The sequence below is a fragment of the Rhinolophus ferrumequinum genome (genome assembly GCF_004115265.2).
Source record: "Rhinolophus ferrumequinum isolate MPI-CBG mRhiFer1 chromosome 5 unlocalized genomic scaffold, mRhiFer1_v1.p scaffold_110_arrow_ctg1, whole genome shotgun sequence".
Classification (NCBI taxonomy): Eukaryota; Metazoa; Chordata; class Mammalia; order Chiroptera; family Rhinolophidae; genus Rhinolophus; species Rhinolophus ferrumequinum.
In genome coordinates, this window is record NW_022680355.1 from 16,440,128 (window position 1) to 16,463,497 (window position 23,370).

General features: G+C 39.5%; 1 protein-coding gene across 2 annotated transcripts in view; it reads right to left on the bottom strand.

Moving 5' to 3' along the window:
• USP6NL (USP6 N-terminal like) overlaps nucleotides 1-23,370 on the bottom strand; it is a 148,217-nt gene that overhangs the window by 50,548 nt on the left and 74,299 nt on the right. For both annotated transcript variants that reach the window (XM_033100773.1, XM_033100774.1), the window contains exons 3-5: nucleotides 18,909-18,976; nucleotides 16,738-16,820; nucleotides 9,097-9,136 (exon numbers count right to left, since the gene is read on the bottom strand). In XM_033100773.1, the coding sequence (XP_032956664.1) occupies nucleotides 9,097-9,136; nucleotides 16,738-16,820; nucleotides 18,909-18,976 (191 nt within the window). The remainder of the gene's footprint in view (nucleotides 1-9,096; nucleotides 9,137-16,737; nucleotides 16,821-18,908; nucleotides 18,977-23,370) is intronic.

A 23,370-nucleotide genomic window follows, 5' to 3' on the forward strand; every position in this document is an offset into this window, starting at 1 on the left:
TTCCCGAAATATGTTTAATTTTAAAACTCAGTGGGGCACTGAAATCTAATTAATGTTCCCGTTAAATGTGACTTTAGAGAAGGCCAAGCTTTGAAAAATTAAGATTGATCTAAGCTGCCATTTGGTATTTTTTTTTTTATTCTTCTGCACTTCCTCCCTGACTTCTGCAAAGCATAATCCTTTTCTCCACCAACAGGAAAGCACCAAATAATTCAAGCCAACCCACGAGTATAATAACACACACTTTGCCAGGAACAGCCCTGCTGAGATGGAGCCCGACTCTTGAAATCTTTCATTTTTATGACTATGAATTATCAACAACTTACTTTAAGAAGTAGTTATTCTTTTTTGCAATGGCACACATTTGTATTCTAATGCTTATCATATATATACATGATTTTAAATGCTACAAATTTTCATATGCAAGGACGAAACATGCACAATAAATATGCTTTTCTTTCTCCTACAGCAAAAAAGCAAAAATGGTACACCTTGGGAAAAGCTCCCAGGCTATAGGATTTAAAAATTATATTAGCAGTTCAATCAGGTTTAAATGTTAACTCCATGATACCGTCAGTTCAACTACACCAGACCAGAATGCATGTAAATGTCTTTTCCCCAAACTCATGAATCTATAATTCATGGATAAAATCTCCTTTATCACCAAACATGCTACAGCTGACTGTTCTGTAATGTATTCTAACTTAAGAAGTAACTGAAAACACATGTGACAAATGTGAACCTAAGAGCTCGAAAACCCAGGCTCAGGAACACCATCTTGCCGCGGTGGACTCAATAACACCAACACACAACAGCAAGTCAGAATTTCAACCTACAATTTCCACCAATACTTGAAACTCAACATATCCCAAACGACTTCCCGAACCACGCTGCTCCGACACTTCTCTTCCTCACGTTGGGTACCAGCATCCTGCCTTCTGAGTCAATGCAACCAGAACCTGAGGTTATTTCAGTCTTTATTTTCTCTTCCTTCCTTCCCGCGTCCCAGCTCCACTCTGCAGGCCGCGTCCCTGTCTCCTGCTTCCATCACATCCTCCGCCGAGCTCAGGCGGCCCTCCCTCCGAGGTGAAATCAGCAGCTGCTTAAGGGCAGCCCTGTCTTCAGGCCACCTCCACACTGCTGTCACAGGTTTTAACACGCGTCGGAAATCCTTCACTGGCTGCCCATTATCGACAAATGAAGTTCAAACTTCTACATGATGGCCCTTCATAACATGGCCCTAACTCACCTTCCTGTTTCACTTCCTGCTACTTTTATGATTTAGCCACATTGAATTATTTGTCATTCCCAACACAATGTATGTTCGTGCCGCCTTGACCAGTGTCTGCTATTCATCTGCGTGATGCTCTTCCTCACCATCATTTGGTGAAATCCTATGCACCCCCTGAAGACCCAACCAAATTTCAAAGGTCTGGAACCTTTCCCCAACGCCTCCAGGCCCCAAGCGAAATTAACTGTTTCCTTAGCGTTTCACGGCATGGACTAAGAACCCAGTGGGCCCGGGGTCAAATATGAGTTCTACCCCTTTCTATCTGTTTCATTTGGGGTAAGTCGCTTAATCTTTCTGTATGATTCTTTACTTCTCTGTAAAATAAGAGTTATTATGATTATTATCGCATCTAACACTGTGTTTTAGTTGGCTTAAATGCCCAAATCATATTACTAATATTAAAGTATGAGCTCCTAACCATATCATATATTCCTCTTCTACTTTCATCACCTAAAACAGTGGTTGGTATATGAGAAAAGTTAAATGAACTTTTTAAAGTTAAACATAATTTACGTGAGAAAATACAAGTAAACAGTACCATGAAGCAATTAATAGCATTCTGTGGTCCTGGAAGTAGAAAGGGTAAAAAGAATGAATATGAATGGACACACCAAAATCATCAATAGTTTTGATAGCAGCTCGATCATTATACTATAGAAGTAACCAGAGTAGATTATAATAGTACCTCTTATGTAGCATAATGATAGAAATGATATCATTCCGTGTGGCAACCCTTTTCAAAGTGCTGCCCACAGGCAGAACTACTGACGTTCGATGTCTAGTTAAAAATGATATAAACTAACTCTGTTGACTTTATACACAGACTTCTTACTTCTCTCAATTTTTATTTTGAAATATTTCAACCTACAGAACAGTGCACCATATGCTTATATATGTTTCACCCAAACCCACCAATTTTGCCTGATTTCCTCTATTTTATTGAGGTGGTTTCTGTTTTCATGTTTTGTTTTTTGGCTGATCTATTAGAAAATCACAGACCTCATGAACACTTCAGCTCCAAAAAGTCCAAGTACGTATTACCCAAGAACAAAATCACATTATCATATATAATCAGTGTACCACTATCACACCCAAGAAATTTAAAACTGGTTTATTATTACCTAATAAACAGTCCACATACCAAATTCCCTACTTGTTGCAAAAGTGTTCTTCGCAGCTGTGTTCTTTGGGTTGGGCGGGAAGGGAGAGTCAGAACCAGTCACGGATCAGGCACTGCCTTTGCCAGCAGATCTCTTTACTCCCCTTTACTCTAGAACAGTCCCTGCCTTTTCCGTCTTTCATGATGTTGACATTTTTGAAACGTCTAGGCCATACTCTCTGGATTTGTCTGATAGTTTCTCATACATTTTGGCAGGAACATGACACAGGTGACATTGTATCCTTCCCACGCCATCACATCCTGAGACGTATCATGTCTATTTGTACCACTACCAATGATGTTAAAATGTGATCCCTCACATAAGTGGTATTTGCTCAACTTCTCCGTTAACTAACTGAGAACTTCCCATTTGTAACTAATACTAAGAAATCTGCCTGGTCCACTTTGACACAGGGTGGACATTCTGTTCCTTAACTACTCTACTCAGAGGTCTTCTCACCCACTGCTAATCCTGTCTGAATCGGTTCTGATTCTGATGGTGGTAAAATGATGTATTTTTTTCTAATTCTATGATTCCTTCTGTTTCATTAACGGACACTTTTCTATTAAAATGTTTTTCCTTTTTAATTTCTCCCAATCTTTTAATATCACTATGGTACAAAGGATTATTTTATTAATGTGTTATAATCCGTTATCATCATTATTCTTTTTGGAGCTAAAATTGTCACAAATTTGGCCAAACTCCCTCTTATTTGGTTGGAGATTTCTCCCTTCACGTGGATCCTTTAGATGTACCCTATCTCACACAAACTAATTCAGGCTCATTTTACACTTTTTCTACATAGACATACACCGGCCATTTCTTTAAGAAACAGTGTATTGTTTAATGGCAAGTGGTATTCAAAAACTGAGATCTGGGTACTAGATAACACTCATCATTGCAATTGTTTAAATCATATAGGAGACACTAGGATAAGAAAATTCTACTCCCCTGAGAATGTCAGAACAACATATATCTGCATAGGTCTTAATCACCATCCCTTTTCTATCTCTCCATTAACCTCCACTGACTAAAAAATGGTACATTGCTGTGTACTCTTCTACCAACAGCTGTTTTCAGGAAAGGACTAATCTTCTGTTTGAAGTGTGCAATCTGATACTCAATTGTCTTAAATTGCTGTCTCCTCTCAGTCAGGATTGGCACCTCCTATTAGAACAAGGAAGGTTTGAGGGTTAGGACTGGGACCAATAGTTTCTTTGTTGCCTTTCTACCTCCAGTGAGCTGAGACTATATTTTTAACCCTATGCAGCACCAGTAAGTACTTAACAAGTATTTAGAAGAAGGTAAAGGGGGCCAAATATATGGTGACAGAAAGAGACTAAACTTTGGGTGATGAGCACACGATGTATTATAATACTGTACACTTGAAACTTATATAATCTTATTGAACAGTGTCACCTCAATAAATTCAATTTAAAAATGAATGAATGAAATAAAAAGGAAAAACAGCAGTTGATCACCCTATAGTATTAACTTCTCTTCTATCTGGTCCAAGGCTCCTCCCACTATTAACATGATTGATTGATTAACAATCCAGGTAAGTAAAGGCTAACCATACATAAAACGCATGGATAGACAGTAAATAGCCTGCTCTTCTAGAATAATAAACTGTAGAACTTTAATGAAGTTCAAGTCTTCATATGCTGTTTTGTCTCTGTTTGAGTGCCAAGACGCATGGCTGAGGATGTCGGCCAGTCATGTACGTCTAGACCTCACCAGCAGAGGTCAGGAGAGGACAAGAAGTACAGGAAGGAAAGCGTGTTTGGACAGAGTAACATTGAAAAATCTATTGGTCATATATTTTGAGTAAGCTTTCAAACCACACAAAATTAAAATATAGTTTGTAAAGATATGAATAGGCTCTAATATTTCATAGCCATGCAAAATATTGTACTACATAAAGGAATAGCTGATCCATGAAAATTCATAGTTTTACATATCCTTCCTCCTTATTAAAAACATCAATAAGCTCAAAGAAACAACATAATCCATTATTAATATTGTTCTCTGCAGAGTAAACGTAATAAGTGTGTGTGTTTATTTGTTTAAGTTCCTGTTTGGGGGAATCCACAGTACTTTGCAAACATCAACACAAATCCTCTTATGAGAGGCTGCCTCCTACGATCCCCGTTTTAAACAGAATCGTCTTATGTAAAATAACATGCTAGCAAACCAGGAACTAAAGCTGTGATTACTTGACTATGCATTCGTGTACGAGTCTTCCCAAATAGCAATTCAGTGCATGCTTCAAGTGAATGCTTTGTAATGATTAATAAACACTTGCAGACTTCAGCAAGGCTATCATTTCCATTGATTTTATTCAATGAAATCATACATTCAGAATTTTTTATTAGTTTCCTAGATGGCAGAGTTTGGCCATTAAGACTGGGCAGTCACCGAAGAATATGTAAACTTAAACCAGAAAAACTGGGGGAAATCTTGACAAACTACAAAGTATCTAGTCTTATACTGGTTTGCATGTGTCTAAAATTCTCGTTCCACTTTACAGATGCGATACGAGTGCAGTTTATGTACAAAGGGCATAAGCGGGTCTCAGGCAGCAGCCTCAGAACTGCCACCCTCCCAATAAGACCGACAAAAGAATGTAAAATTGTCTCACGTTAAATTATTAAGGTGTGCACAGGTCATTTTTTTAGTGATTTCCTATTAAACTCTTTAGATTAAACAACCAATTAATTATAAACTGGATTGCACCGAGTAGGAGGTCTTTCATTGTATAGACAAATATCTTTAAAAACAAAATTAAAAAAAAAAATTTTTAAACCTCCCTAAAAGCATGCCCCTTCCATTAGCTTTTGTCTTATATTTCCTTGTTTCTTCACTGTCACGTTTCTTAAATAATCTACATCACTGGTTCCCAGACTTCTGGACTTTCTGGGCCACGGAGAAAGAAGTTAGTATTGAGCTGCCACCAGATTTTTCTTTTGCCAAATATGGCTTTCTTTTGTTAAAAGATACCTCCAACTCTTCTCTCCCTGATTTCTAAAGTAAAGGACATTTGACACTAAAAAGGACAGACTGCCATCTTTAAGCCCACACACTTAGCTCTAAAGCAATCATTGCAGTCATTGGTCCCTCATCCAGCCACCACTGACTGCACACACTGTGCACTGCCCGGGCTCTGGGGGTACATACAGCAGGGAACAGAGCACAGAAGCCCCTCACAGACATTAAATCCTAGTGAGGAAACACACAAAGAACAAGCAGGTAAAACATTTAGTATGCGCAGTGATGCTAAGTGCTAAAGAGAAAACTAAAGGAGGGACGGAGTCATTAGTATTGTGGGGACAGTTCCTAACTGTAGATATGATGGCCAGGGAGGGTCTTTTCCTGAAGGTGACATCTGAGTAAATACCTGAGACTTGTCACTATGGGGGACAGAGAGGGGCGCACAAGAAAGCAAGCAGCCAGAGCACAAGGCCTGAAAAGGGACCACGGTGGGCGTGCCCAAGAAGCACGAAGAAGCCAGCGAGCAAGAGCAGGCAGTAGGAGAGGAGAGCAGACTTAACAGAGACCAGGTCACTCAGGGCTGTGCAGGGCTTTCTAAGCACTTTCCCCCTCACTGCAGACAAGTTGGGGAGCCACCATGATGTTCCGATTAGAGACCGCCATGACCTTCCTGATTTTAGCAGGATCATTCCAGCTCTGTCGGTGGACAGACAGACTGTGGGGAAAGCGAGGGACCACGGCAGAAGCAGGAAGCTCCAGGAGAGAGGTTACCGTGGACCAGTGGCAGAAGTGGAGCTGGCGACAAGTCCTCAGATTCTGAATACATCTGAAGACAGGGCTCACGGGACTGCTAACAGAATGAGAAAGTCAGTGATAACTCACAAGTCTTTAGACTGAACAACTAGAAGAATGGAGTTCTCATTTAGGGAGACAGGGAAGTTTGTTAACGGGATGGATTTGAAGGGAACAACAGAAAGCCCACACTGAACATTAGACATGTAAGTGTACACAGTTAAGTCAGACTTCTAAGGCTAGACACTGAAATGTATATACAAAGATATACAAGTCTGAGACTCAGGGAGGCAAGTCATCAACATACAGTTGGCATTTCAAGACAAAAGGACTAGATGAGATAACCAAGGAAGAAATACAGACAGGAAAGAAAAGTTCAAGGCCTGAGCCGTTGGGCATGAGGACATGAGAAAGAATAAGCAGAGCAAACAGAAAGAGCACAGTGAGGAAAGAAGCAGATGAGGAGAATATGGCTCTGAAGGCGACAAACAGAGAACGTGGAAGAATGAGACAGTGACCAAGCACGTCCAGTGCTGTGAGTGGGTAGGTCAAGAGGGAAACTGAGAACTGACTGCCTGATCTAACAGTATCAGGTGATCGGAGACCCTGAAAATGGGGAGTGGAGCTAAAAACTGATTGGAATGGGGAAGGAATGCAAGGAAGAATTGCAGGAAAGACATGGAAAAGGCAATATAGGCACCTCTTTCAAGAGTAAGGGCAACAGAGAATGCTGTAAGGGGTCGGGGCAGCAGCTGTGGAGGAAATGGGGTCAAAAGAAGATTGGTGTGGTTTTTTTAATGGGAATAACAATAGATTTTACTCTGATTGGAAACAGTCAAGTAGAAAGAGAAAGAATTCAGGAGAGAGAGGAGAGGGAAGAATAGCTCGAGCGATGTCCCTGGACAAGGGACACAGACCTGCACGGGAATTAGAGTGATAGGCACTGAGGACGACAGGTGGGCACGTGTGTCGGGGAAGCCTGAGGAAGTCCTCTTCTGGTTGCTTCTATTTTCTTACAAGAAATAAGAGGCAAGAACATTAGCTGAGAGAGGGCGGAGAAGAAGGTGCTGCAGGCTTGAGGGGGGAAGAGAAGGTTCCAGTAGCTGAAAAGGGAGCAGACATTCACTAGGGAAGAACAGTAAGATGTCCAGGCAGGACTGGAGCTGCAGCTGAGGTCTGTGGTCCTGAATTTAAAGTAAAGCCAGTGGGGGTGGTTGTGCGTTCTTCTCCTAGCTGCACCTGGCCACGCAGGGGCAGGCACTGCAGCGGCAGACAGCTGGCTTTAGTGAGGGCTGTAATGTAGCCCAGAAGCAGCAGGAGAGGCAAGGGCGGTGAAGGAACGTGCGAGGGACTGTACCGTCTTACAGCAGAATTTGAGTGGAGAAGACGGGAGTGAAGACCTGAGAGTGGCGGGGATAACGAAACAGCGGTGGTATCAGCGGAGCCCAAGGGACTAGACAAGAGAGAGATGGTCAGCGTGGAAACAAATCCTATGTTCCCATTTCAAAGAGGACGGGTAGCGAGGTCACCAGAGGCAGGATGTAGAAAGCTTGCAGTTACTCATCACTGTTTTCTCATTCATTCCTGAGCCACAGAGAATCGGCCCTGCCCTCCACCCCCCAACCAGCACCACTATGTCAACTCTAGGCTCCCAGAAGCCACCAGTCATCTCCCCCGGAATGCCTCACTTGACCTTCCCCCAGTCACTGCACAGTGAGGGTCTCACAGGCAGAAACTACATCTTATTTGATCCGAACATTCCAGGTAGTACCTAGTGCAGTGCTACATAATAATGTAGCTTTTAAGAGAAAGAAATTCCTCTGTCAAAAACATCAAGATTATGATACTGAGAGAGAATCAGGCATTTACAAGAAAATTCAACTGCAGGCAGTACCTACAGGGATCTCCATACGTAAAACAGCAATTCTGTCTACATCTCAATGTTATGCCACCGCTTTTCTTTTCAGAAAATTTTGATTTTAGAAAGATTTTCTAAAATATTTTTCAAATTCCAATTCCAATTGTACTTCATTATCTGAAACTCGGCCTCCTTCCCCATCAAACACAAACAGACTGAGAATAATCCCAATCCATAGCCTCTCTCTCATTCTACAATTCATTTTGTGGTGCAGAAAAAAAAACCCAGAAAAGGGGAGGGAGATTCTGACCAACTTTAAAACATTCAGTCCCTAGTTCTCATGCACACCCAGCTATGGAACCAGCTCCCTAGCCAACTATAATGAAGAAAGTGGAAACAGCAAGTTACCAGAAAAGGTGACAGGTGTACAGTATACAGGACTTCTTCTCTAAGTCCTTTAAAAGCCAGTATCCTTGTTGGACACGGCCACCTTTGTGGTTGCGGTTTGTGGGAAAGCTAACAGCTCATGGAACAGCTATGTCCCAAAGAGATGCTGCTCTAGAATAGTGTTTTATTAGCCACAGGGCACAGGAGGATCACCTGTGAAGCTATTCACTTGTCACCTGCCCAGGCACCTGCCCAGAGAGCCTGACTCACAGGCTGAGGTGGGTCCCAAGCACCCGAGCTCTTTAAAAGGCCCTGCACGCTGAAGCCCGGTCAGGCTGAGAACCGCCCGTCTAGGGTGCATGTTTTCTCTGCTGACTGCTACCGTTCCTTTCTCCAGTACCTACTGGAAGTCCCATCAAATCTCCTACAGTTAAAAATTCATTATTTCACCATGAATTTAACTCCTTTCTCACAGTGACATACTTAGGGTCAAATCGTACCAATGACTTCTCCGTTTATGTAGAATATGGTACTTAAAATCAGAAAGGTAGTAGATTTTCTTCATCGGACAAGCACAATTCACCAGTAACTACAAGTAAATACACGGCTGGCCTTACCCGTTCCATAGCTGCATTATGGTATGGGAGCTCCTCCTCACTGCAGAGAAAAAACAGGACATGTGAAATGGTTGAAGTCATAGCGAACTCTGAAAAATTTATAAACCTACAGATACACATGATGTACAACCATTCATTTGTCATCACAAGGGTCACGTAACCTCTATTCCACCAAATTCAGTATAAAATAATTAGCTATCTGCAACCACAATGCCCCCATCCTCAGATCGCTAGACCTGCACTGTCCGATACAATCATCTCTAGCCACAGGTGGCTATTTCATTTTAAACTTAAAGTTAAACAAAATTAATACCCCTGTTACTCAGTCTCACTAGCTACAGCTCAAGTGCACAACAGCCTGCAGACCGGCTACCGTATCGCACAGTGCAGATCTAGAAAGCACATGTCCACCCATGCATGGTGTTCTACCGGACGACGCTGCTCCAGGCAGGACTCAGCAACCTTTCTCTGTAAATATTTAAACAGTAAACGTTTTAGGCTTCATGGACCATACGGTCTTTGTCATCATTACTTAACTCTGATATTGCATTGTGACAGCAGACACGGATCATATGAACCCTGTTTCCCCGAAAATAAGACCTAGCCCGACCATCAGTTCTAACGCGTCTTTTGGAGCAAAATTAATAGAAGACCCAGTTATATTATATTATATTATTATATTATACCCGGTCTTATAGTAAAATAAGACCAGGTCTTATATTAATTTTTGCTCCAAAAGACGCATTAGAGCTGATGTTCCAGCTAGGTCTTATTTTCAGGGAAACAAGATAAAGCAAGTGCGGTTTTGTTCCCATAAAACTTTTACTACAACGGGGTGAGCTGGGTTTGGCCTACAGATCACTGTTTACCAACCTCTGCTGTAGCCTGTCACTTCCACTCTTTGGCTCAAACCATGGCCTATAATAAATGATTGTTTAAAAAAAAAAAAAAAACACAGTATAAGGAAATAAAACTGTCTCCAATCGATGTAGGTATTAAAAGAATACTTCGCAACTTTTATTCTGTAAACACAGAAAGCTTCATTTGTGAAAACTTCAACTGGGATGATTTTTTAATGTACAACAAAAGGTCAAATTCACTTTTCTGATACACTAGTTTTGTGATGTCACCTCTACTATAAAATATTCTGATATTCTTGTGTTAACCGTCAGTAACATAAACACAGTGAACTATCCATAAACAAAGTTATGTACTTCGAGTTGCTATCTCAGTAGTACTGCTGTTTGGGCAATGATATGTACATATCCTTGCCTTAGTTTCTCTTGAGACCAAATAATACCACTCTCCAGAGGACAATATATTCATGTTCAAGAGACCAGTATTTTGAAAGGCAGACTTTTGCTACTCTGAAGACTCCTTAGGTGAACCATCAGCTACAGAAATGGACCTGAAAAAAAAATGTAATAGCCGAAAGAGATCTCAGAGAGCCAGTCCAAACCCTTCACTTCACAGATAAGAAAACTAACATTTTCGCTTAGTCACAGTCACTTGGTCTAATATAGACATGTTCAGCGCTATCTGACCCAGTGGGTTCGAATTAAGATTGACCAGATCTTTGCACTGTGTAGGCAGACAAGGGGTAATAAAAAAATATGTCGAACATTTAAATTAAAAAAAAATTATTACAGTAAAAGATACACTGCCATTATTGCCTATTAAAATACTCTCCCTCACTTTGACCACACTAATCCCATCGTTCTTGCCACTTTCTGAAGTAGTTCTGGAAGTCCTCTTTCCTGAGTGTCTGTAGTTGTGCTGTTGTGGCTGCCTCGATGTCCTGAATCAATTCAAAACGTTTTCCTTTCATGGTCATTTTGACTTTGGGGAAGAGCCAGAGGTCACACGGTGCCAGATCCGGTGAATAAGGGAGATGAGGACACACTGTATTGTTTTTATTTGACAGAAATTGCCCTGCCAGAAGTGATGTGTGACACAGAGCATTGTGATCAAATACGGTAAATGCTGCTGCTGCCGAGCGCCATCCAACGGAAAGGCAGGGCTCTTCAATACGGTAAGTAGCACGTAGAACCTTAGTAACAGTGTGTGACAAAGTTGAAAGTTGTTCGTTGCAGTTAGTTGGGTGTGAGCTACAGTTGAGAGGAGGTGTGTTTTAAAGTGTGCGGTAAATCATCCTCCATCATGACAACACTCAGTGTCACACATCACTTCTGGTATGTGGTAATTTCTGTCAAATAAAAACATTACGGTGTGTCCTCATCCACCTTGTTCACCCGATCTGCCACCATGAGACTTCTGGTTCTTCCCCAAAGTCAAAATGATTCAGGACATCAACGCAGCCACAACAGCGCAACTAAAGACACTCAGGAAAGAGGACTTCCAGAACTGCTTCAAAAGTGGCAAGAACAATGGGATAAGTGTGTTTGAAGTGAGGGGGAGTATTTTAGGGGGATTAATGGCAGTGTGTCTTGTACTGTAACACATTTTTTTATTTAAACATTCACCGTATTGTTTGATTACACCACATATATGAAGAAAAACTGAAAAACTAATTCTCAAGAAGACACTTTGAAGATTAAATACAAAAAGTCCTTTTTTTTAAATGTAAAGTGTCCGCTCACCTTTACTGACACTTGTTTTCTGTTTTGTTTTTTAATAGCTTTCATTATGCTCTTAGTCTAAATTTCCCTGCTAATCCGTAATCCTGATTACTACAGCCAATGTTGTATGCCTGGCACCTATCTGTTCTTCATTTACTGGCAGAAGACAGCTTGTCGACACTACTGGCATGCACTTCCTAGGTGATAAGGTCAGCAGGGACATCTTGAAGGAATAAGAACATCTGGCACCCTTTGTGAGCACCGAGAATGGTATTTCTGGTGTGAGTGAGCCCTGGGCAAGGTCACCCTTGTGTACCGCTGATTTGAGCTGGTCCTGACCACTGTTTAGCTGAACATTCCTTACTGCAAATGAAGTGCCATCTATGGCTGCCGACCACAGCACATGGCTTTGAAGCTGCTGGTGCATTTCTTTGGTCTCCTATTTAATAAACAAGACTGACAGACCTGATCCGCACCCCTGAATCAGAACCAAGTTTTGCCCGTGTCTGTGGAATGATGCTGACCATCTGCTCGGGCCACATGGCCTGTGTCGGGCAGGTCCTACAATGAGCTGCTTTGTGAAATTCAAGATGACAGAAGGACACACAGCACCCCACTCCACCTTAACCTCAGACCATGCTATCGAAACCCTGGGACAGAGGGAGGCCGGAATATACACACCACCAAGGTCAGCTTTAGGCAAATCCAGGCGTATACAACCTTGGGCTCGGGTTTCCCTCCACCCCAATATTTTACATCATTTCCTTTCACCCTGTTGCAACCCCACCAAGATCTGGTTACCTATGCAGCCCATCATGACGCCCCCAGGAATTATTCAACTCCTACTATCCAAGTTTCTTTTTAATGTGCATTTACTTAATTAATTTTAAAATTGAGACACAGTTGACATACAACAATGTATGAGCTTTGGGCATACACATGGATTTGATATAGTTAGCTACAGTCACCACACTGTACACTGCATCCCCAGGCCTTATTTATCTTATAACTTCAAGTTTGTACCTTCTGACCACCTTCACCCATTTCCCCTGCTTCTGGCAATCACCAATCTGTTCTCTGTATCTATGAGTTTGTTTGTTTTTTGAGATGCCACATACAAGTGATATCATCCAGTCTTTCTGTGTCTGACAATATAACGCCCAAAAGGTCCATCCATGTTGCTGCAAATTGCAAGATTTCCTCATTTTTTATGGCTGAAAAATACTCCATTGAGTGTGTTTGCATGTGTGTGTGTGTGTGTGTGTGTGTGTGTGTGACATTTTCTTTTCCATTCATCTGTCAATTGACACTTAGGTTGGTTCCATGTCATAGCTATTGTGAATAATGAACACGGGTACAGATATCTTTTCAAGATAGTATTTGATTTCCTTTCAATAAATACCCAGAAGTGGAATTGCTGGATTAGATGTTAGTTCCATTTTTAATTTTTTGAGGAATTTCCAAACTGTTTTCCATAGTGGTGGTACCAATTTACAGTCTCACCAACAGGGCACTGTTATTTCCTTTTCTCCACGTCCTCACCAACACTTGTTATTTCTTGTCTTTTGATAAATGGTATTCTAACTGGTGTGAGGTGATACCTCACTGTGGTTTTGATTTGCATTTCCCTGATGAGTAGTGATGTTGAACACCTTTTCCTGTACCTGTCGGCCATGTGGATGTCTTTCTTTGGAAAAAGTTATTCAGATCCTCAGCCCAGTTTTTTTTTTCTTTTTTTCTCAGTCCATTTTTTAATGAGATTGTTTGCTTTTTTGCTATTCAGTTTGTCTAAATTTAGACTTACTCCAGTCAAAATGATTAGATGGGCAGAAAGAGTTCTCAAGCCCTTGTCATCAAAACAGATATTCTTTAAAAACAAAAACGACTTTACTCGTATTCTGGCTTTCAAATATTTATATAGTCATAGTAAACTATAGACAATCAGTTAAATTTTATAAATATACACAACATTTTATAAATTTTGACAAGTAGTGGAAAATCTGAAGCTTGGTATTAATTTATCTTTATTTTTGGTACGATTTCCTTCTAATTCTTCTATTAATAACTTGTGACCTAAAAGCATTATCATTCACTATCCAAATACCAAGCATTCTTTGTTGAGCAGACTAGCAGTAACTATTTTTGATAAAAAATGTTGAAAGGTTTCTAACTTCTTAAATAAGCTCGATTTCTCCATTCTCCAGATGTAACTCCATCATAGGCATTCAGGCCAGGGAGAACTCCCCATTTCTGAGTACTAAACAAAGATATTCCTGTTCTAGCATCAAGCCAAGCTGGTATGGCAACAGTTTTCATATTTATTGTGAAATCTGTTAGAAAACCAAGCTAGTCCTGTACTGCATTTGTTAATTATTGTCATCCTTCTCCACATATCATAACAAGTAATTTAACTCACTACTACTCTAGTTAGATATGAAGTCAGCAGCATTCAGAGCAGGCTACGCAGTTAGTTTTTGCCATTGCACTGTACTAACACTGACACTAAAAACCCAATTTCATTGGAGAACCAATCAAAAACTGCAAAGAAGTAAGACAGCAGAAAGAAATGCTTTTTGGATCAAGGTGTGACAGGGGTCAATATCTAAATGCCTAGGCCATGTGACTTTCTTCAATAACACAGAAAACTCCAGTCTACAGTGGACTGGAGAAAGCATCTTACCGAAATTAGGCATGTAACAAAAATCAATGACTTTGGTGAAATTTAATAAAGCCTAACATTACACTAAAATTCATTTTTATGTTTCATTGTTTTCATTTGTGCTGCCTGCCGTAGATGAAGCAAATAAAAAAACTGAGCGTGATAGTGTGAGAACTGGTACCAACAGGCTTCAGCTTCATCTTCAAAGAAGTGGTGAGCTGAGCTATCTGGACCTGCATCAACAGAGGTGATCATTTCCAACAGTATCCCTCTTCTTAGGCACTCTTTTTCCCCCTTTAATTTTCTTTCTAGGCATTTCAAAGCCTCCTTCTGGGTTTTCTTTATTAAAAATACCGGCAGTATAACGCAGAAGTTCAGAACACAGGCTGTGCTGTTAGAGGCCCAGGTCCACATCCCAGATCTGACGCTCACTGACTGTCAGCACGACTGGGGCAAGCTGTGTGACCTCCTTGTGTTTCAGTTTCGTCTTAAAAAAGATAAAAAGGGTACCTATCCCAAAAAGTTTTGGAGAGGAATAAATGAGTTAATCCACCTTCAGCTTAGAACAGTGCCTGGCACACAGTAAGTACTCAATAAATATTATTCATTACGATAAATTATTGGTTGACGTTCCCCCCTCTAGTACCAAATGGATCTCAGCACAGAGGGTTAAAAACAAACACGAAATAAGTGAGTGCAATGTTTAGACTGCCAAATACAAGCGAGGCTTTGGGCCAGCACCTAGCTCACATTGTTTCAAGCATTAAGAAAAGAGAATTTAGGTAATTACCAGACCCTTTTGGAATGCAAAGATTTTTCATATGTATTTTGTACTATATTAGATCATTTTATGATTAGAACATCGTTCACAGCGGCTCACTCCTCTCAGAAACACTTGGAGAAGTCAAAACCAGCCGAGTTGGGATAGACCCCACAAATCTATTTTAAAAACAAACAAACAAACAAACAAACATTTCCCAGCTGACTAATGTGCAGGCAAGTTTGGGACCCACTGATCTTGACAGTGCTAAATGCTCAATTGTTCTTCAAAACTTCACTCACATACCTCAGATCTATGCACTGACTCACACAAATGGGAAACCTTTTCCTGCCACATTTGTGGCTTGACTTACTTAAAAAACTTGGAAAAAAGTTTTTTTAAAACGCTTGACTTACTTAAAAAACAAAGTGGAAGTGAGGTTAATTTAAGAACAGTATTTTCATCATAGTTAAATACTGCTTTGTAACTCTGTTGAAGTTAAAAGTCTTCTAATTGTAAGTACTCAGGAGAACATTTTGGGTATGCTAATGTCATTATAATAATAACACCTCATATATTTCCAGGATTATATAGGATTCTATCATTTTATTTCTTCAAATCTTCCACTACACTGTAACGTATGCAGAGCAGCTAATGTGTTTATAGATGAGGCATGAAATGGTTAACCAAACCCAGCAAAGCCACAAGAAGAGCATACGTTCTCTAACTCCCACAACTATTTCTGTTTGTCTGTTTGCTTGTTTTACCTGAGAAAAACATGATACAATCAAACACTTTCTAAATGCAAGAAAAGTGAACAGAAAGAGAAAACAAGGTCTGACTACTGTAAGTTACCTTATGAACTATATAAGAAATTACACTTTCCTTCAAATTTAATCATATGTCGTATAAAAATCTCTGGCTTTTTCCTATTTATAATAAACCAGACTGAAACAGTATACACTTGAGTGAGAAGTTAATCTCTGAATTGTCTGGAACCAAACAAACTTAGCAATGAAGAATCTGTGGGAATCTGACTAAACAGAGCCAGAACCAGAACAGGCAGACACACATCATTTGCAGGACGTTTTTAAGAGTCAAAATCCTCTTAACCACTTTACAGTGTTCTAGACTTCTCTCCACTCTTTATGTAACATATTCAGGATAAATGGAATTAATTTTGAGAAACAATAACGACAAGTACATTTACAACTATAAGGAAGATCAATGACATTTCTTTTCATTGCTCATTTTTAGGCTGCATAATACTAAAATTCTAATTGCTAATTATTTTTTAAATGCATTTATATAAAATGAAATGTTTTATAATTATTTTTGAAATACAAATTGTTATTCATTTCCATTTAATTCTGCTAAATTATTAATACAACTCATTTATTGCACTTAATGTTCTTACTAAAATACAACAAATAATAAAGATTGTATTCTTAGAAAAATAGTTCAATTTCAATCATAGAGGTTAAAAATGCCAGGAATTTAATAACAACAAAAAAATGTGTTGCAGGACTAGTCCTAGGATCTTATTCACAGCAGTGCTATTAAAAAAATAAAGAAAATAAATATAATAGGTGTCCACAGAAACAATATAATAAAAAAGTTAGCTTTCAATCTGTGCAACTTACTGTAAAAAGCCAAATCTGTCCGTGACTTTGTAAACAAGGTAATCAGCATCTTCCCAGGGCTCAATCTCCGCGCCTTCTCGTCCCTATGATAGGGGACAAAGAGGGTAACATGTTACCGGGAATCTATAAAACTGAATATTTTGTTAAATAAAAAGTCTAAAAAAAGAAGAGTTATTTTTTCTGTATTAACAGTAAGAGCTGAAAATGAGGCATTATCCATGTTAATTAACTTTAAAAAAAATTTGGGCAATATAATCACCAGTCCCTAGTTATGACCTTTGGAAGATACAGTGTGTCAGCAACAGGTGACATGCAGCTTAGCCTTGCTCAGACTTGGGTTCCTGTGAGAACCTCAGAAAGAGGAAGCAAGGGAGGATAAGAAAGCCATTCAACAAGAACGGCCAGTGAGTGTTGGAGTGAACAAGTCTTAGAAAAGAAACAGTTCTTGTTTATTCAACCCGCTGATGTTCCCAGATGAGTGGGCTATCCACCTTGGCTCTCTCCTTTACTTCACAGCTACATCGGCCCTGAAACTATTCTTGCCAAGCTCAAAAACGACCTCCCGTTGGCAAAACCAGCGGGCACTCTAAAGTCCTCCTCCGACAGCTTTCCTCGGTGCGCTTGTCAGTGTTACTCTCTACCTCTCAGACTCCATGCCCCACCCCTCCTGGCACTCCTGTCCCTCTCCAGCTCTACTTTTCATGGCTCTTTCATGGGCACCTCTTATCCTGTGGTGTGCCCAGAACGCTGTCCGTAGCCACTGCTCTCTCACTATACCCACGAGGCTAAGCAGCACTGCTGGTGCAGGATCCCCAAACGTAACTGTCTACCGATCCCTCAAATTTCAGACGCAAAACCCAATGTCTGGTGGACCCTCCATCAGGGAATATTGTATAACTGTCTGCTCGTGTGTTGGCGAGTCGGCTGTAAGCAGCTTGTGGGCAAAGGCGGCTCTAACTCAGGTCTGTGATGTGACTCTCGGAGCCTAGCATGACACCTAGCCTGGTCACTAAGTGTTAGCTGCATGGAAAAAAAAAAAATGCATGCAAGCACAAACAAATGCTAGTTCTATTGGTTTTAAATTAGTTAAGCAGCTAAATAAACAAATTAGGTTTTTCGTGGACTATACTAAAACCAGCTGATGTTCCAAACAACCCCCTAACAAGCGAATTCTGGGAACATGACTACAGAGTTGAGCGCCGCCTGTACGCCTCAGGGCACAGTCTACATGGCTGTCTATAGTTTCATGCTCCTGCTATTGTCATAAATAATCAACAATAACAAATATGAAATTACACTCAAGTGATATAAATATGAAACATGACATTTATAAATCACTGCTGTGGCTCGTTATAAACCTCAAGATGTCAGGCAATGAGGAGACATGTAAAACCTCAGCAAATGTGGCTTCCTAGAGCGTCAAAGCCCCGATTCCATAACTAATATAAGGATGAAATGTTAATGAGATTATATATAAATGTATAAATTCTAATTTTCAGATCCAGGTTAAATTTTGAATAGCATATATAAATTATGAATAAACTGGGTACTTGATTCTATATCCTAACTTATCAAAATATTTATTAAATACCTAGTGTGAATCAGAAACCATTCTAGGTATTTAGGATACCAGAGTAAATCAAACAGAAGAAATTCTTACCCTCAGAGAGTTCACATTCTAGGAGTGACAGCAGACAACAAAGGAAGTACAATATATATAGTGCACTGATGTAGTAAGTTCTATGGTGAAAAATACAGAAGAGAAAGGAGATAAAGCGTGCTGGGGATTGGAGGGGGAGTATTAAACAGCGTGGTCGGAGATCTCACTGAGACGCTAGCATCTGGATAAAGATCTGAAAGAGGCATGGCCCTGAGGCAGGAGGAGACCCAGGATTTACGTGTTCTAGGCAGAAGCGCAGCCAGTGCAAAGGCCCTGAGGCAGGAGCAAGCCTGGTATGTTGGAAGCACAGCAAGAGGGGGGCAGTGGCGAGAGCAGAGGGAAGGAGGGAGAGAAGATTTAGAGATGAAGTCAAAGCAAAAGGATGACTTCAATGGTCACATGAAGTAAACAAACTGCTTCTGTAATTTAAGCTCTCCAAAAAGCAAATCCATTTCTATTTATATGTTTTGTCCTAATAAAACTTACTCAAAGAGTAAATACGAATACTTACTCTGTCATATTTAGCAACTATTTCAGCTCGCTCCTGGGCAAGTTTGAGCGCTACATCCTGGTCCGAATCTGTGGAGAGATCAAATTTAGATGAACTGCTATTTAAAGAATCATAAAGTTAATTAATTATAAAACTAAGACAAACCAGCAAAATCAAATAAACTTAAAAGGATGAGTTAAGTATCTGTAGCTATAACCTTGAAATATAAACATATCTACCATTTCAATATTATACATCATATTGAAAAGAAAGAAAATTTGTTAACATAGCGTTAACTTAGGGGATATGATAAATCTTATCCCTCAAGAATCAATTTTGGATTTCATTTCATAGAAATGAGTATTAAAGTAAAACCTGAACTGTAAACTCTACGTTTTCCTATGAAATCCATTTGGGTTGATGATGAGAAGAGCATTCAAGAGGCTTTTAAAAATTAAGGGAATTTGTTCACAAAATATACTACTGTGAGTAAATATACCTCAGGAGTTAAAAAACTATTTCTCCTACGTGATGAAAATAATCATTTCTTCATTTAGTCTCTCAGGTCCCCATTACCAACCACCCCAAATATTGTAATAATCCCCATTTTACCCTCCACGCTACTCCACACACACACACACACACACACACCCTTTTTTTCTCATTATTACACCAGGTATCTTTCAAAAACACAAATCTAACAACAGAAGTAGAGATCACAACATGAAATAGTATGGATATTACACACCCCAAGTACCATGAATAAAAATAGAAGACCAATGATAACCGTATACGTGGCACCTCTGATCAAGAAGAAAAGGACAAGCATTCCACTAGAAAACTGGGCCAAGGTCATGAGCAAGAAATTCACAAGAGTAATAATAGCAGCAACAACTATCTCTGTGCTTTTACTAAGCGCCCGGCAGATAGTAAGACACTGCCGGCAGCAGACACTACTGTGAAGAGCACTCTACATGCCTCACCACATTTAATTCTCACAACAACACTCTAAGATAGGCAGCGTACTAATTCTATAACATAGATGAAAAAGGGAGGTTTGGAGATTTGACACCTTATTTAGGGTCATAACGCTACTTTATAGCGAAGCCAGGATTCAAACCCAGGCAGTCCTGATACCATAACCCTTAATTTTAACCATTACTTTATTAAAGTGATGACTAAAGACGCGAAAAAGGACGTCCAGTTAAATATGGCAGATGGCACACACACTTTGCTATCCGTCCCCCTAAGCCTCCCTAAAATAACAACAGAGGGATTCTTTAAGTCCCCTCCCTCAAAGGCTCAGCAGAGGGTGATTCCTGAGGAGAGGGAAGGGAGGGGTCAGAAACAGGGGAAAGGATGAGCCCTCTGTGTGACAGAGGTTAGGTGCAGAGAAGAAAACCAAGTCCTCACCCTCCAAAGCAGGAAGCCAACAGATAAAGCAGGAAGTGGCAACACAGGCACGTTAGCTCACACTAGGGAGGTAAACAGGAAAAGGATCAGCTCGGGCAGTGGGGAGTGGCCACTTCTATGGACTGGGCAGTGAGGAGGGAGGTGTATGGACATTGGTTGTTTTTCAAACTAAGTCTTACAAACTGCTGAATCTTAAACCAAGTATCACTCTGATAAAAATCAAATCTAAGTTTAAAAGCCAAGACATAGGGGGGAAAATAAAACGCATTAGAAACTAGAGAGACACAAGTTTTACAACATCCCTTTGCACCTGTCTCAAACTGACCCAAAAAAGCAGTGCCACTACTCGGTGCTGACAACAGTGTGGGGAAATCTGCAGTTCCTTACACTGAAGACAGACTATTAAATGTGTAATATCTTTCTGTAAAGCAATCTGATAATGTGTATCAAAAATCTAAATAACAGGCAATTCCACCAACAGGGATTTATGTCGATGAGATCATCAAACAAGCACAAGGTTGTTTATTACAGGAAAAACAGCAAAGTGGGAATTTGTAAATTTTTAAGTTTACTTGGTAAAACATGTTTGTCACTTCTTTTTTCAGACTATTATGTGTCAAAATGCTATCCTTTGGGGGAAACGTGAATACATAATAGAATGGTTCAGTAAATAACAAAAACAGACTAGTCCAGATTTTCACAGTGAACTAATGTAATCAGCAGTCTGAGATAATTATATACATATCCATTATCCTAGCTTAGACGGGTGAATCTTTGTCAATTTCTTTTTCCCTCTTTTGTTACCCAGCTTTAAAACATCAACTCATACTTCTACAAGAGGGCAGAGGAAGCAAATCAATAGAAATGAACCTCAAACTAGAAAACCTAACTATTAATTAAGATCTCTTCCCATTACCAAAACAGCTAAGCATGAATTTCTATGGTGATTAGGCCAAATTCAATAGATGAATGTTTTCTTTGAATGTATTTTATACCAGTCCTTCACTGCTGCTACCAGTCGTAGGAGTCTCCACTATATTTCCAACTGAACGACAAAAAGTTTAAAAGTACAAAGGCAAGAACTGGAAACAGTGTGGAGTTGGGAAGTGAAGATGCAAAGTACCCCAAGAAAACATCACTGTGGCAAACTGTAAGCTATGAAGCTTCCCAGGAATCACCTCCAGTCCAGTGGCATCCAGAAGAGAAAACCTAACTGCTACAGGTCGTACTTGAAATGGATGAAATTGTACCCTAATTTTATGGGAGAAGGATGATGTATTTTAATGTTAGAATAGTTGACTTGACTCTACTTCAAGTAAATGCTCTATACCTTTAAATTCCTTTAGAAATTCTTTATCCTTGTACTTTCCCATGGGGAGAAAATTTTGTTATGTTAATGAATATATTCTAATAAGAGAGTGAAGCTAAAGTCAAACTAATTTTAAAAATATAGCCCAATCTGCTTCTTTGAAAAGACTCAATGGGAAGGCCAATCTTTTTTAGCACTGACTTTGGAGACATTATTTAATAATCCACATTGTGAGACAATCATCCTTAGAGTAAGCAGTAGTATCTGTAAGCAGAATTCACTATAGTCAAATTATGTTTCATTCAGGCTAATGTACAGTTGACAAGTTTATTAAGACTTGCACTCAAGTACTCCCTTGGTTTTCATTCTGTTATTTAGAAATTCTACTGCAAGAACAAAGAGTCTGCCCTAACTCACTGACCACAGAGGATGTCAGCAGCTGGCTTATGTCTGCGTGCAAGTGTGCAGAGTTCCAGGCACCTATAAAACAATGACAGCTGTGTTACTTGGTCCTTACATGACATGTCATTATCGAATTTAAAAAACCTATTACAGTGTTCAAGCCAAATTAAATCAAATTATTTTTATTGACTTTACATCTATAACAAAGTTTCCAAGGATAAGAGGCATATTTTAAGCAGTAAGGACGTCTGGATTAAATAAACACTAAGAAATGTACAAGAAAACATCTTTGGGCAAAAATGTATGGAAGAAAATGACAACTGTAGCATTTTAAGAAGTGTTTTGAAAGCTAACAATAACATTTTAAGAAGATCTCTAATTCCATTTAAACACAAGAACTTTTAAAAAGCAAGTATCCTCCTGAATTACGTTTTCTTAAAAGCAGGCATTGTATGGTAACTTAGTATCACTAAGTTAACCCCAAATTCGAATGAACAATTTGCTTCAAGTTATTAAAGTTCAAATTTAATCCAATAACAAAACTTACAGCAGACCATTTTTCCTAGAGTACATTTTGAAAGATGAACGCTAAATATGTATAAATCAACAATTTCAATTTAAAAAGTACTTTCCCCTTTGCTCGCTAACCAGTCGGCCTTGAGAATTAACAACAGCTTCCGTCCTCATAGAGCAAACTTATCCGTTCCAAAAGTTCATTATTATTTTAAAGTTCTCAAGCACACCACAAGTGTTAGGTGGTAGCTCACACATTCTGCGACAAACAGAAAAGTAGAAGGCAGTTCTACTTTAAACTATTTGTGAAACAAGCACAAGAAAGTAGCCATTTGAGATACATTCTAAGGGAGGAAAAAAGGCCTCGCTGTGGTTACACGGACTGTACATATTCAAACAAAGATGATATTTGTTGAGGGTAAAAACATGTCTTTCAGGCTAGATCGCAAGCATGAACCACACCAGCCTACACCCAGCATTCCATCTAATAACAAACAGGGGCTTTAAACAAGCAGCTTCAGAATACGCCTTAACCTTGAACTTCAAATTCAGCCACATTCTTACTACTTTTAATGAAACTTGTCAGGGAACTACAAAGAACATTTTTATTTAAAACATTATAAACTAAAGCTAAGTAGGAAAGCTCTTCTCCTCAAATATATTTTACATCTTAACATACTTCAATGATAATTTTTAATGTGAAAACTGCTCCTGTTTCTAACACTATGTAAACACATGCTAAATTTTGGAAGGTTTGGGAAATTTTTAACACACCACACATAAACAAGTGAAACAAATGTTTTATGAAATAATATGTATAGCTACTGGAGTTTGGCACTGTGGAAA